Consider the following 12,073-nt stretch of genomic DNA (forward strand, 5'->3'; position numbering starts at 1 on the left):
GTCCCTGGAGTCCGTTGCCGCCGCAAAAGCCATATGGCCATAGGTATTGTATACCGCAACCAGATACGATATAACTTGTATATTAGGTAGCTAATTTGGTTTAAGGCGGGTATGTGTCCCAGCTGTGAAATCCTAGCCTCGTGGCAGTCATTAGCGTCGACTGCCTGAGGACGCATCCACGTTCGTCTCTCATAGTATAATTAAACGATACGCCCAATCCCCAACTCCCCGCTGGTAGCGACTCTGCGAGAAAATTCGGCGGGCTGGCCTCTCGACTGATTATGTTGGTTATGAAACTTCCCGCATATAGAAAGTTAAGCGGATAGGAGGCTACACCGGGGGCGGCATGCTGCCGGTAGAAATTACAATTAAAACCATAGCGCGAAAATCATCATCACGCCCACGAGGCCAGCAGCCATGCCGGCGATCTCGGCAGACCCTGAGACGGAGTTCGGGGACTCTGTCGGGCTGGCGCTGTCGGCGGCGCCGGTAGCACTAGGTACGGACGAGTAGCTGTTGGTCAAGGTTTCCCCTAAGCTGGGGAGAGCGACGTTGCCGTTTACGAGCCACCCGCTAGCCGTCGAGGTTGGGCAAGCGCGCGTCGAGACTGCGTTCGTGTCGTAATCGGACCTGGCAACCCCTGTGGGAGTAATCGTCGCCCAGTGCTTACTGAGATTATCGAAATCAGGAGAAACCGGCGTCGGCGTGCCCGCGCGTGTGTAGCCTCCTTCAATATTCCGGCCCGTGGCGGTCGGGTCGGCCCTGGGGCCGTACGAAATTAGACCGTACTCATTAGCCTCCTCAATCCACTCGTAAACGATGGCTCCGCTCCAGTCGTTGACCATATTAGGGCCGAATATGGCGGCCTGATCGTTGAACAGCCGCGGCCCGGGTGTATTGCATCCGGTCTCCGAGAAGAATATGGGAACGGGGAAATCCTTGGCTTGGGTCTGCAGGTTGGAATATCCGGAGGTCTGGTAGTCTGTGGGATCACACCACTGGTAAGAATTCAGACCATAGAAGTCGACGTTCTCGGATGCGTTGCCGCCACAGGTCAGATAATCCTGAAGCATGGGCCGAAGCTCGGCGATGTCGGTAGCAGAGTAGCCGATTGGGATTTTCCGGTACCCTTGGGAATCCCTATACGCCTTGAGATCCCGGCTGCTCGCCTTGATGAACGGGGCGGAGAGAGACTGATTATTGATCGCGATGATCTCGTTTCCGACAAACAAGCCGAGTAGATTATCGTATCGGTGGAAAGCATCCATGACCTCGGAATATCGGTCAAACTGCGTCTGGTTCCACCAAGGGTCATTCTGCCAGATTGTTAGAGTTCCGTGTTCTGTTCCGTTGGCTGAGGACACGCTCGGGCGACCTCACCGGCAGGATGTAAGTATCAAAAGTATCCATATCTATCATGGCGTATATGCCAGCATCTGAAAAAGCGGCCATGCAGCCGGAGTGGTCTGCATTTGGATCGACATGGTAGACACGGATGGTATTGGCACCCAGCCTCCTCATAAGCGTGGCATCTCGTGTACATTGCTCAGTATCAATTAACGGATCGTCTAAGTACAAGCAAGATTAGCGACATTTGGGGTTATTGATCACGTCCGTGGGATCTTCCGGCATCGAACTTACTCGGAGTGAGCTGGTAAGCGATTCCTTTTATGAAAAACTGGTCACCATCGCTTGTGAAGAACTTGCCACCAGCCGCCTCGATCGTGGGTAACGCAAATGATGCAGTAGCGCTACCCAGCGCCAGAAGTAGCGAGGAACGCATCATAAAGGATCGGTCGATTGGACGTGACCCAAGAAATCTTTTTTCTAGAAAAAGAATTTCCTCCTACAGATCCAGACTCAAGTCACGACTCTTTCCGATCATATACGGCCCACCGGCAGCAAACCTAGACCATCTATAGCGCGCACCCACAAACGAGTAGGGTAGATACGGTGGTGGAATAACGAATGTCAATTGCGCATCCTGGGGAAATGTATGACTATGAGTAGCGAATGAGTCTGTCGCGGAGATGAAGGCGTCACGCCACAGGACTGGCAGCGATGGACGGGCAAACGAGTGTTGGTGATCTCTGCGCTCCAGTCGATTAACTCGACTCGGCTAGGTCCGTAGGTCTGCAGCCGGGCTCGACAGGTGGTCAGCTACAGAAAAAACAAGAGGCGTGCTTGGACTAGAGAGAAAGAGAGAAAGAGAGGGAGAAAGACAAGGATGGACACGAGATGTTGAGATAAAATAAATATGGAGGCGTCGAAGGTCTCACGAGAGCAGCACCCATCTGTAGGTACCTCCATACCTGCGTGCTACTTACCATAAGTAGGTAGGTAGGTAGTATTAGACGAGACATGCTGGGTCCACGGCGGCAGGTATATGGCCGGTGTAGCGGGACCAGATCTCGCAAAGCGGCCAACCCTGGTCGTCCGCGGCAGGAAGATCACTTAGACCTGATTTAGGAAAGCCGGGTACGCATACCTGCTCGTAACGCCTCGATGCTGGCGGCCAGGGAGAGAGTAGCGCCGAGGGGGGAATGCTCCTCGATGGTCTGGACATCGGAATCTCTCGACGGGATTGGGGGTTATCTGGCGCGGGCAAGCCAAGCCCGCGAAAAGGATCGACCAGCCCCCCAGCTATCTTCTCCCACCAACGAATTCCGCGATGACGCCTCTTACAGCTTAGGTTGTGTAGAGACCAGGGGAGCTACGTCAAGTGGCGGCGCATACAATAGGAGCATGGGAGAGAGTGTGCGATGGTTGACTGGTGAACAAGCCAGCACATGCGCATGGCCCTTTGCTGATCGCGCATCTTCACTGGCTCGTGGGACGTGGCGTCTGGGATGTTTTTTTTTTTTTTTTGGTTTGAAGTCGTTTGGGAGAGGATTTCTGTATGCGGTGTATAAAGGCTTGCATGGTGTATTGGCACGTTGCCCGCCTCCTCCTTTAGGTACCTGGGTACCTACTGCCTACACGTATGTTCCTCCTTACTGCTGTATACCTAGGTATAGCAAAGCATTTGAATGTCCTTTGGTGAATCCCGAGGGGGTGAGAAATCCGGCATAATGAGATGCCTTTTCTACATATGCCTCTTAGCCTTAGATTAGGCACCCGGGTGCCTTGCTTCTCGTCTTCTCCTAGGCTTCCCGGTACCTCTTAATGTATGCGTAAGGTTCCTATCCGGCCGGGGTCGCTATCCCGAGGAACTAATGCAACAAGTACCTACCTAGTAGAGGTAGGTTAGGAGGTACCTAGTGCCTGTTCGGTCCAATCCCAAAGGGTTGGTGTACCTCAAAGAGGGAACTGCCTCGGGAGGAGGCAGGTACTTGCCTATTACCTTAGGTACCTAGGTATCGCGAAGTACCTCCGCCAGATGCATCGATGACGTAATGCAGGGTTAAGCTTTGCCTCTCTGCCTCTTACCTGCCTTATGCGTGGCATACCCTGTCCAGACCGGCGCGGCGGGGATGGTCATGATGTCAGAAACCGTATCGTACCTTGGCATCGTGTCCGCAGTATCAGGCAATTTGCCTTCATTGCTCACGGGCCGTTAAGACGTGCGCTCGACCTGTACCGTTGCTGAAAACAGGCACTATTCGTGAGAACACAATAAGCATGTACAGCGTCTCCCGTCCTTCTTCGCTTCCTTTGCTAACTCGATCGCCTAAAATGTCCCAGCTACCCGTCCTACCCTTGTGCTTCGCCAATAATAGAAGCATCAGAGTCTATCAGCTCTGTCTTATATCTAGCCCTCAATCCTAGACTTGGCCTCCTGGCCCTCCGTATCCCTATATACCTCAGCGCTGCCCCTATACGTCTCTACCTAGTCTGGCTCGTTTGAGCCTGGGTCGACTGAGTGATTGCTTAGGACACTTAGTGGTGGTCAAGCTTAATATGAAGCTCGACACAAAACGTGGGTCGTTAAAGCCCGGTGCCTCAAATTCCTGCTTTGGCGCCACCCGAACTGCTCCAGCTTTTGCTGCTCGTAAGGACGGGAAGGGTCCGACAAAGCCGACAGGTAATACTTACAGCGGTACGTGGACTGTGATGGGTAAGACGAGATCTGGTGGTTTCGTAGGTTCATGGCGAGTATACGGGAGGTAGTCATCGACATGATCGGAAACGCTGGTGGCTACTAGTAGTTAGTGAATGGTTTCAGATAGCCGCTTTATTGTAATACCTAGTAGCCTTTGAGAAGTGACCAGTCCGATCACGAGTGATTTCGGTGGTTCGGGAGACCTCCTCTGTAGGTAATAGATATTACCTCCAAACACTCAACAGCTCCACGAATTTCGTATCGCTGTTGACATATGCACAATATATAGGTAATACACTCAACCTAGCATAGGTAATCCGAGTTGTGCTCTCTGTAGGGGTAGCTCTTGACTAAAGTGCCATCCGTAGGGGGGTCGGGGTACCCGGATAGCGTGTGCATGCGAAGGTGTGTAGGCCTGTTGTTGCTTTCGATGTTGAAGCATCGCCATGAGCGACCCAGTGTTGAGGAACGGGATCAAGACGGGACGGTTGGGCGGTGGTATCTAGGCCGCCGCCTCGTGCTGGTGGCCCGCATTTGAGCTGGCGCTACAGGAAGGAGCTGGAGTTGGGGGTGGTAAGGAGTCGATTAGAGAGAAATGTGTCCTCTGTAGTACCTGTAGGTGATACCAGGTAGGTAAGTATGCTGCGCAATCACCTCGGCCAAGGAAGATTTGCCAGCCAGCTAGGAGCTAGGTAAATTATCGCACGGCCCACTGGCCCCTGCTGGAAGCCGAGAATCACTAACTACACCGGCTTCTTAGTTTACGACTAAGATCCTGAAGAGCGAATGGTCTGCTGCAACACCAGATGTTGGAGGGCTGGTTGGGGAAGGCGTAAGGAGTGCTAAACGTTAGACTCAAATTAAGGGGATATGCAGAGCGGCCCGCTGCCTACAGGCTGTATGGGACGACTGTGAGGTGGGAGCAAGCCATAACTAAGGTGCCGCAAGGTCCGGGCCAGCGGGATTTTGAAGAGTAGAGAAACGCTCATAGCCAGCTCGTTGCGGCTAAGTTACTAACTCACATAACAAGGTTAAGGTCGTTTGTCGAGACAGATAACGAAGCTCGTATCTACCTACAACCCATAATTATCGACCTGGGCGGCCGCCAACTATAAGGATCAAGCGCTGGAACGTGGGAGTGTTTTCGGGATCTTCCCGGGGAACTTTGATGGGTTTAAGTCCCTGTGGTCTACAGGACATAGCCTAGTCGGGTTCACCCTCGTGCCTAGGATTTCTTGTGTCGCAAAATGGGGAACTTGTCTTTGGCTGCGCCTACATCGTAAGCGTCTCTAGATAGGTAGGTGACTGTCTTCCCGGAGTTGGGCAAACAGATAGCGTCACACATATTATCGGCTCCTACCTGCGTTTCCATTCCAATTCCATATACCTAACTCAAAGGTATTGGTTTCAGAAACGTCATGAAGTAGAAGTATAAGAGTCCCATTGATTAAATTACAAAATACTGGATGATTTCTTGATTAGAACTTATTGCCTTATTAAGGCGCCTGTGCTGGTACTGGCTTACGTAGGTAGGTATTACTATCAACATGGTGTTTGGGTCTCGACGCACGTGAATGTGGGGCATGGAGAAACAGCTTTTTTTTTCTCTACCTACTGATTGAACATCCGCCATCAATCATCAAGCAGCCCGTTAATCTTCACCCACAGCCATCATGGTTAGTATTTGGGCTCTATTGCTTGCGCCTCATATATTCTAACCTGATTAATAGAAGATTAAGGCGCTAAGCCATTCGCTGTCGGCATACCACCCTGCTGGATCCGATGTGCCCAAGGTAGGTAGCTCGGCTCGAAAATTCCTACACAACTCGTTCTAAGTTTCTTATTATCAAGGCGCCCCGTAACCTGGACCCGGCGATACATCCGTTCGAGAGAGCCCGCGAGTATACGCGCGCGCTCAATGCCGTGAAACTAGAGCGCATGTTCGCTCAGCCGTGTTCGTCGCCTATCCGAACCCTCCCCCCGCGCTCGCTGCCACTGACGCACACCCCGCCGCAGTCATCGGACAACTTGGAAATGGACATGTCGACGGCGTATACTCGCTGGCGAAGGATCCCAAGTCCCTCGATAGATTCGCCTCGGGATCGGGTGACGGCGTCGTGAAATGCTGGAGTTTGACCAGTAGGGACCAGATTTGGCATACGACTGCCCACGAGAACATTGTCAAGGGCATGGCCTGGACGTCCGATCAAAAACTTCTTACCTGCGCCGCGGACCGATCGATCAAAATCTACGACCCTTACCATACCCCCGACGACTCGCCGCCTCTCCACTCCTGGCTCGGTACCAACGCCTTCACAAGCTTGAGCGTACACAGGTCAAGAAATGCGTTCGCGGTTTCTTCCGACGTCATATCCGTCTACGATCTCGACCGGTATACAGCTGCGCCGGAAGTTCTTCGCTGGCCGGCGTCTGGCGAGACGGTCACCTCGGTGTCTTTCAACCAGAGCGAGACTTCTGTGCTAGCGTCTTGCTCTACGGATCGTTCTATCATCCTCTACGACCTCCGAACATCATCGCCACTTGCGCGTACCTTCATCCACTTTAGCTGCAACAAGTTATCTTGGAATCCGGTGGAGCCGATGAATTTTGCGGCGGCGAGCGAAGATCACAACGTGTATATATTCGATATGCGCCGATTCGACCGGGCCCTCAACGTGCTCAAAGACCACGTGGCAGCTGTCATGGATGTGGAATTCTCACCTACCGGACAGGAGCTCGTCACGGCATCCTACGACCGGACGATACGACTGTTTAGCCGCGACCGGGGACACTCGAGGGACGTGTATCACACGAAGAGAATGCAGAGGGTCTTCTGCGCCCGTTGGACCCCAGACTCCAAGTACATCTTGAGTGGATCGGACGACGGGAACGTTCGCCTCTGGAGAGCGAATGCCTCCAAGCGGGAAGGTGTCAAGTCTGCTCGGCACAGGCAGGCGCTCGAGTACAACGACGCATTGTCCGAGCGATACAGCCACATGGTATGCTTACGCCTCCGATCCGGGGCGCTCTCCCCCCTTCTCGGGGCGACTTGCTGACGTAGATAACTAGCCCGAGGTAAGGCGCATTAAGCGTCATAGGCATCTGCCGAAGGTTGTCAAGAAGGCAAGCGAGATTAAGAAGGAAGAGCTGAAGGCTATCAAACGTCGGGAGGAGAACGAGAGGAAGCACACGAAGAAGCAGTTCGAGAAGAGGAAGAGCGAACGAGACAAGGCGATTCTGGCGAGGGAGAAGTGAAGTTGATCGATGAAGAGCTGCATTTGCTGGGCGTTTTGAGGTATGGGAAAATACGAATGGCGATGATACCAGGGGAACATTCACGGGTTGTGGGGGGTTATTTCTTCTGTCCTCCCCAAAGCACCTTAGAAGCGAGCTTGCCTCCTTGAGTGGATAAGGGTGTAACTATCTGTTTTCTGAAGGATCCTGGTAACACCTGTGCCCACCACGAACATAGGGCGTTGAAGCGCGATATGTGCATATTCCCGATTTACTTGTTATACATATATGTATGCACGTATCAGTATGACGGGGCCCTAAGATGATATGTAGGTGGTCAATGCAGGGGCCTCTGCCGAGTACACGGCGACCTTTGATTGGAGGAGGCGCAGCCGAGAGGCGCGAGCTGGTAGTGGTTGAAACGGAAAACGCTCGGACCCTTCGTTTCAAGCGTCCGATAGGGGGGGGAAAGTCCCCCCCTTTATAGCAATACATCCATCTAAGCGATCTTGGAATTTGCGTAGCAGCAGGAATAGGGATAGGAATAAAAATAAGAACGGGAAGGAACAGGAATAGGACTGGCAATCGGCTGTTCCTCTACTCTTTATTTTTATTTTTATTTCTTCAGGAGCGCCAGGCAGGTCCAACGAGCTGAGCTTCTCTCTGTCTCTTGCTATTCTGTTCTTTTCTCTTTCTCTTGATCCTTCTCGACTCCTTCGAGCTGACTGCCTATATTTCGATTTCAATCTGTCCCCAAGCCCTCGGGTTCTCTCCTACTTGTCCCACTTGCTCCAGGCGGTTTGCTGCTGTCCGATAATTGCTTTCTCCGATCCCGCATCTCGCATCGTCCGACATCATGAACCAGTATCCCCGACCGCCGGTGCGCGAATCGTGGACGGCGTCCATATCCGCCGACCTCTTCCTCCGCGTCCTCAACATTACCCTGCTCCATCCCTTCGTAGCGTGGATCATCCCGCTCTGCTTTCGCGCCGAACACCAAGAGTTCAATACGAAGCCCATGATCATTAGTATCGCGTGGGCTTCTTTCGTCACCATGCTGGCGATAGCAAATAGGTTCAGTCACAAGATCGCCTACGGAATGCACCGCGAGGTGAATTTGAGCGACGAGGTCATCGTCATTACCGGGGGCGCTAGCGGGCTTGGTTTGCTGATTGCTGAGGTGTACGGCATGAGGGGCGCTACCGTCGCTGTTTTGGACGTCGCCGAGCTGGAGAACACCGATGTCCGCGGCGTGACTTACTACAAGTGCGACGTACGGGACAAGGCCGAGATCGCCAGAGTGGCGGGCGAAATAGAGCGTGATGTATGCATCCTCCTTCCGCCATTATGTGGCACTTGGCTAATAGTACCGTCCAGCTCGGACCGCCGACCATCCTGATCAACAATGCCGCCGAAGTGGTTGGTAAGAAGCTACTCGATATGGATATGGAGGAGGTCGAGAAGAGCCTTACGACGAACCTCCTCGGTTATTTCTACACTATCAAGACCTTCCTTCCGGGTATGATTCGTAGCGAAGATGGTGCCACCATCGTGAACGTCTCGAGCGTTATTGGTCATCTCGGGGCCGCTCAACTCGCTGACTACGCTGCCGCTAAGGCAGGTGTCACGGCCCTGCACAAGTCCCTCGCCGCCGAGCTACAGGAGCACCCGGGAATCAAGATGATCCTCGTCACCCCGGGTCAGCTAAGCACACCACTCTTCTCCGGCGTCAAAACTCCCAACTCTTTCTTTGCGCCAGTAGTGGAGCCCATAGAAGTCGCTAGGGAGATCATCAAGGCCATCGATCTCGGTATAAGCGATCATATCGGCACCCCCCTCTACGCTCGTTGGGTCGATTGGTATAATGTATTGCCAGTCGGCCTGCAGAAGATTGCTCGGAGGCTGTCTGGCATAGACAAAGGCATGACGACATTTGTCGGCCGCAGGGGAACGGAACTGAGCGAGAAGAATGGGCACCCGATGTAACGGCCCATCTACCGCCTACCGACTTGGGCCGGCTCGGAGGGGAGGACAAGATAAGCAGGAAGGGCGATTTATGATAATACTACGTTACGGACGGGAGGACGCTGGCGCTCGCTCGTCTGCTAGGTGCTCTGTAATGTATAAGGTATGTACAATTATAAGTCGACAAGGAGAGCGAAAAACTACACATTTCCACATACAAACTGGCCATCTGAGAGACCTTCCAATCTGCCGAGGTGGTTATCTATACTTTCAGAGCTGTATGATTCGACTTCTACGTCCTAATAGGTCACCACCGGTATCCAAATCCGTCCACCCATTATAACGGCCAGCCTCACATCCTAATCCTATTCGGGGAGGACGGCCAAAAATGCAGACGTAGGGGCACGAATCATCGAGCAACGACGGAAACATCTACGTCCGATTGCGTCCTTTGGGTATGTAGTACCGCATCCAATGTCAGGTATGCGTATCGCTCGCTGTGACTGGACACATCGGCCCGAGTCCTTTGCTGACGGACGCTGCCGAGCTCTTGGGTTGCCCCCGGGGACAGCGTGTAACCCGTCCGCAGATAAAAGCATCGCTGTATGTTTGGGTTTGCCTGCCCACCCCCGCGGCGCGATAGAGAGAGAGAGAGAGACCGTGTTGTAACGGTAGGCGACGTCATCTTAATCGGTACGCGTTCGCAGCCTCGCTAGACTGCTGTCTATGCTCTCCCTCGAGGACGAGGATACGTGCGACATGATGCTTCTCCGCGCCGGTCTTGGGATGCCATCGATTCAACCCACTCCGAAGGAGATCCTGCCGGCCCCCTAGCCAAATTTGCGCCGACTTTGGGTGCGAGACGCGATTTAGTATAGGCCGTCTCATTTGCAACCACAAACTGCACTACGCTAAGTGGGACCGAAGAACAAGGAGGCTGCGGCGCGTGTATTAGACAACGGGATGCGGCTAACGCCGTGTCGAATGGGGCGACCAGATCTGAAGAGCACGAGATCAAAGTCCCTTGGACGAGTAGAGACATGTTGAGGGATATTGGTATCATACTCGCCGTGCCGCTTCGGGCGAAGCAATACCGGACATCTTCTCTCGCACAAATACCCATGCTGTATTCACACGCGCATCTACTCTCTCTCTCTCTCTCTCTCTCTCTCTCTCTATCTTAGCTACACGTGTAGCCGCCCCTAGACTAGCTAACCTCTCTCATTTGAAGCGTGAGCGCGCGCGCGCTCCACCTGAGAGCGTAAGCCCAAACGGGCCCACGAGAGCCTGTAGACACTGTCGTGTAGCCTGCCCGCGAACATGTACGACTCGTACGAGAGATAAGCGTTGCATGTCCAATATCTGGTTGTGGTACAGCATGAGTGTTCCTTACCAGAAGAGCACCACCTATCGATCGCATCTCCACAGGAAGAGGCTGGGATGCGGTCAAGCCAGCCTAGGACAGCGTTGGGTGCTGCTACCTGTGGTGTATGGTCCATATGACGAGGCGTACACTGCGAGATAGCACGCGCTCCTGTCTATCGATGCAACCGCAGCAATTCATTTATCCGCTGATACATCGTGGCGTGCATATCGACGCCCCTATGTACTGCCTCGCAGCAACATGTCCCTCTTCCCCCCTCCCTCCCCCCTTCTTGGGACAAGAGCTGGAGTCCAGAATTGGGGGGTCCTAGGTACCTAGATAGCGTTCTGTGTATACGTGTGTCTATACATAGACATTTCCGCTCGAAAGACGTCCCGGCGAGGAAGGAGATTCTTAATGCACGTACGATGGCATACACAGTTGTCGGTGGCCAAACACAGAAGCCATCACACTCGCCTCTTGAGGGGGCGGGGGCTCGGACTGAACGTGCGCGAGGGTATCCATGCATTGTATATGTATGCATCGCACGTATGAAGACGGGGTCTCCAAGTAGTTGTGTATATTTTGCCCTGGGCATCCTGGAAGCGGAACGCCTACCGCTCTTTTACCGTGGCCTCACGACCATCACCACCGCGTCCTCGCTCCCGGACCTACACCCCTACGCCTACACAGGCGTGCGCCGATAGGGCCCCACCCGGGAGATCTTTCGTCTGGCGCGTCGACGATAAGGGCAGACCCGATGAAGAATATTACTGTACCAATTCCCGCCCTCTTTCTTCGTCTGCGGCCTCCTCCACCCCAACTTCCGCGATCCGGGGGGCCCCGTAGCCCGGATGCTCCGCCAGCGAAGCGCTTCGCACTGTCGTTATCAGCTTCCGCTTCGCCGCAATCGTGCAGATGATCGCCTATCGCCCAAAAAAACCCCAAGATGTGTTAGATGTGATGTCTTCTCCAACCGGCGTGGATAAGACCCCCAGGTGTCGATATCCAGTTGAGAGGTCCGTGGGGCATCCCCTCACACCTCGCAACCCCGGATCAAGGCGTTGCACGTACTCCGGGCCGTTCGGCTCTGAGCCGCCCTCCTTGCTACCGTCCTCCCCCCTTCACCCAACTGCGTGCGTACATGCGTGGGCACACGGCCCCCAGGGCCTGCCAAGTGCTATCGAGGTCCATGCTAAACTAGAGCCCGCGGGGTGGTGGGGATGGGGAGAGATAGCGAGAAAGCGGTTACCATTTACTATTAATATTATTTTTGTATTTGCCTCCTTCATTCGCCCTCTCTCCTGAAGATCATCGCCTGCAGATGCCAACCTGGCCACATCTAGGGCTGGGTCACGGCTTCTTCCACCCGCAGAACTATGTCCTCCCTACAGGAGCAAGCCAGCCTCGCATCGGAGGCCTGCGGGTTGGCGAGCTGAAGCGTGGCAGGCATGCTGGTTGTTCGCCAG

At 53.8% G+C, this 12,073-nt stretch overlaps 3 protein-coding genes across 3 annotated transcripts; 2 read left to right on the plus strand and 1 right to left on the minus strand.

Moving 5' to 3' along the window:
* Nucleotides 1-49: 49 nt before the first annotated feature.
* GGS23DRAFT_537201 (glycoside hydrolase family 72 protein) lies at nucleotides 50-2,145 on the minus strand. The gene is made up of 3 exons (XM_051514781.1): nucleotides 1,642-2,145; nucleotides 1,381-1,568; nucleotides 50-1,316 (listed from the first exon to the last, which is right to left on the minus strand). Exons 1-3 carry the CDS (start codon nucleotides 1,784-1,786, stop codon nucleotides 369-371), a joined length of 1,281 nt encoding a protein of 426 aa, XP_051372215.1. The 5' UTR covers nucleotides 1,787-2,145; the 3' UTR covers nucleotides 50-368.
* A 3,168-nt stretch (nucleotides 2,146-5,313) lies between these two features.
* GGS23DRAFT_567366 (WD40 repeat-like protein) lies at nucleotides 5,314-7,837 on the plus strand. The gene is made up of 6 exons (XM_051516330.1): nucleotides 5,314-5,339; nucleotides 5,576-5,718; nucleotides 5,773-5,835; nucleotides 5,894-5,996; nucleotides 6,059-7,041; nucleotides 7,112-7,837. Exons 2-6 carry the CDS (start codon nucleotides 5,716-5,718, stop codon nucleotides 7,295-7,297), a joined length of 1,338 nt encoding a protein of 445 aa, XP_051372216.1. The 5' UTR covers nucleotides 5,314-5,339; nucleotides 5,576-5,715; the 3' UTR covers nucleotides 7,298-7,837.
* A 115-nt stretch (nucleotides 7,838-7,952) lies between these two features.
* GGS23DRAFT_537350 (NAD(P)-binding protein) lies at nucleotides 7,953-9,302 on the plus strand. Its single transcript, XM_051514782.1, has 2 exons — nucleotides 7,953-8,600; nucleotides 8,654-9,302. Exons 1-2 carry the CDS (start codon nucleotides 8,133-8,135, stop codon nucleotides 9,260-9,262), a joined length of 1,077 nt encoding a protein of 358 aa, XP_051372217.1. The 5' UTR covers nucleotides 7,953-8,132; the 3' UTR covers nucleotides 9,263-9,302.
* Nucleotides 9,303-12,073: the final 2,771 nt, after the last annotated feature.

The sequence above is a fragment of the Durotheca rogersii genome (genome assembly GCF_024521655.1).
Source record: "Durotheca rogersii strain YMJ 92031201 chromosome Unknown GGS23scaffold_9, whole genome shotgun sequence".
Classification (NCBI taxonomy): Eukaryota; Fungi; Ascomycota; class Sordariomycetes; order Xylariales; family Xylariaceae; genus Durotheca; species Durotheca rogersii.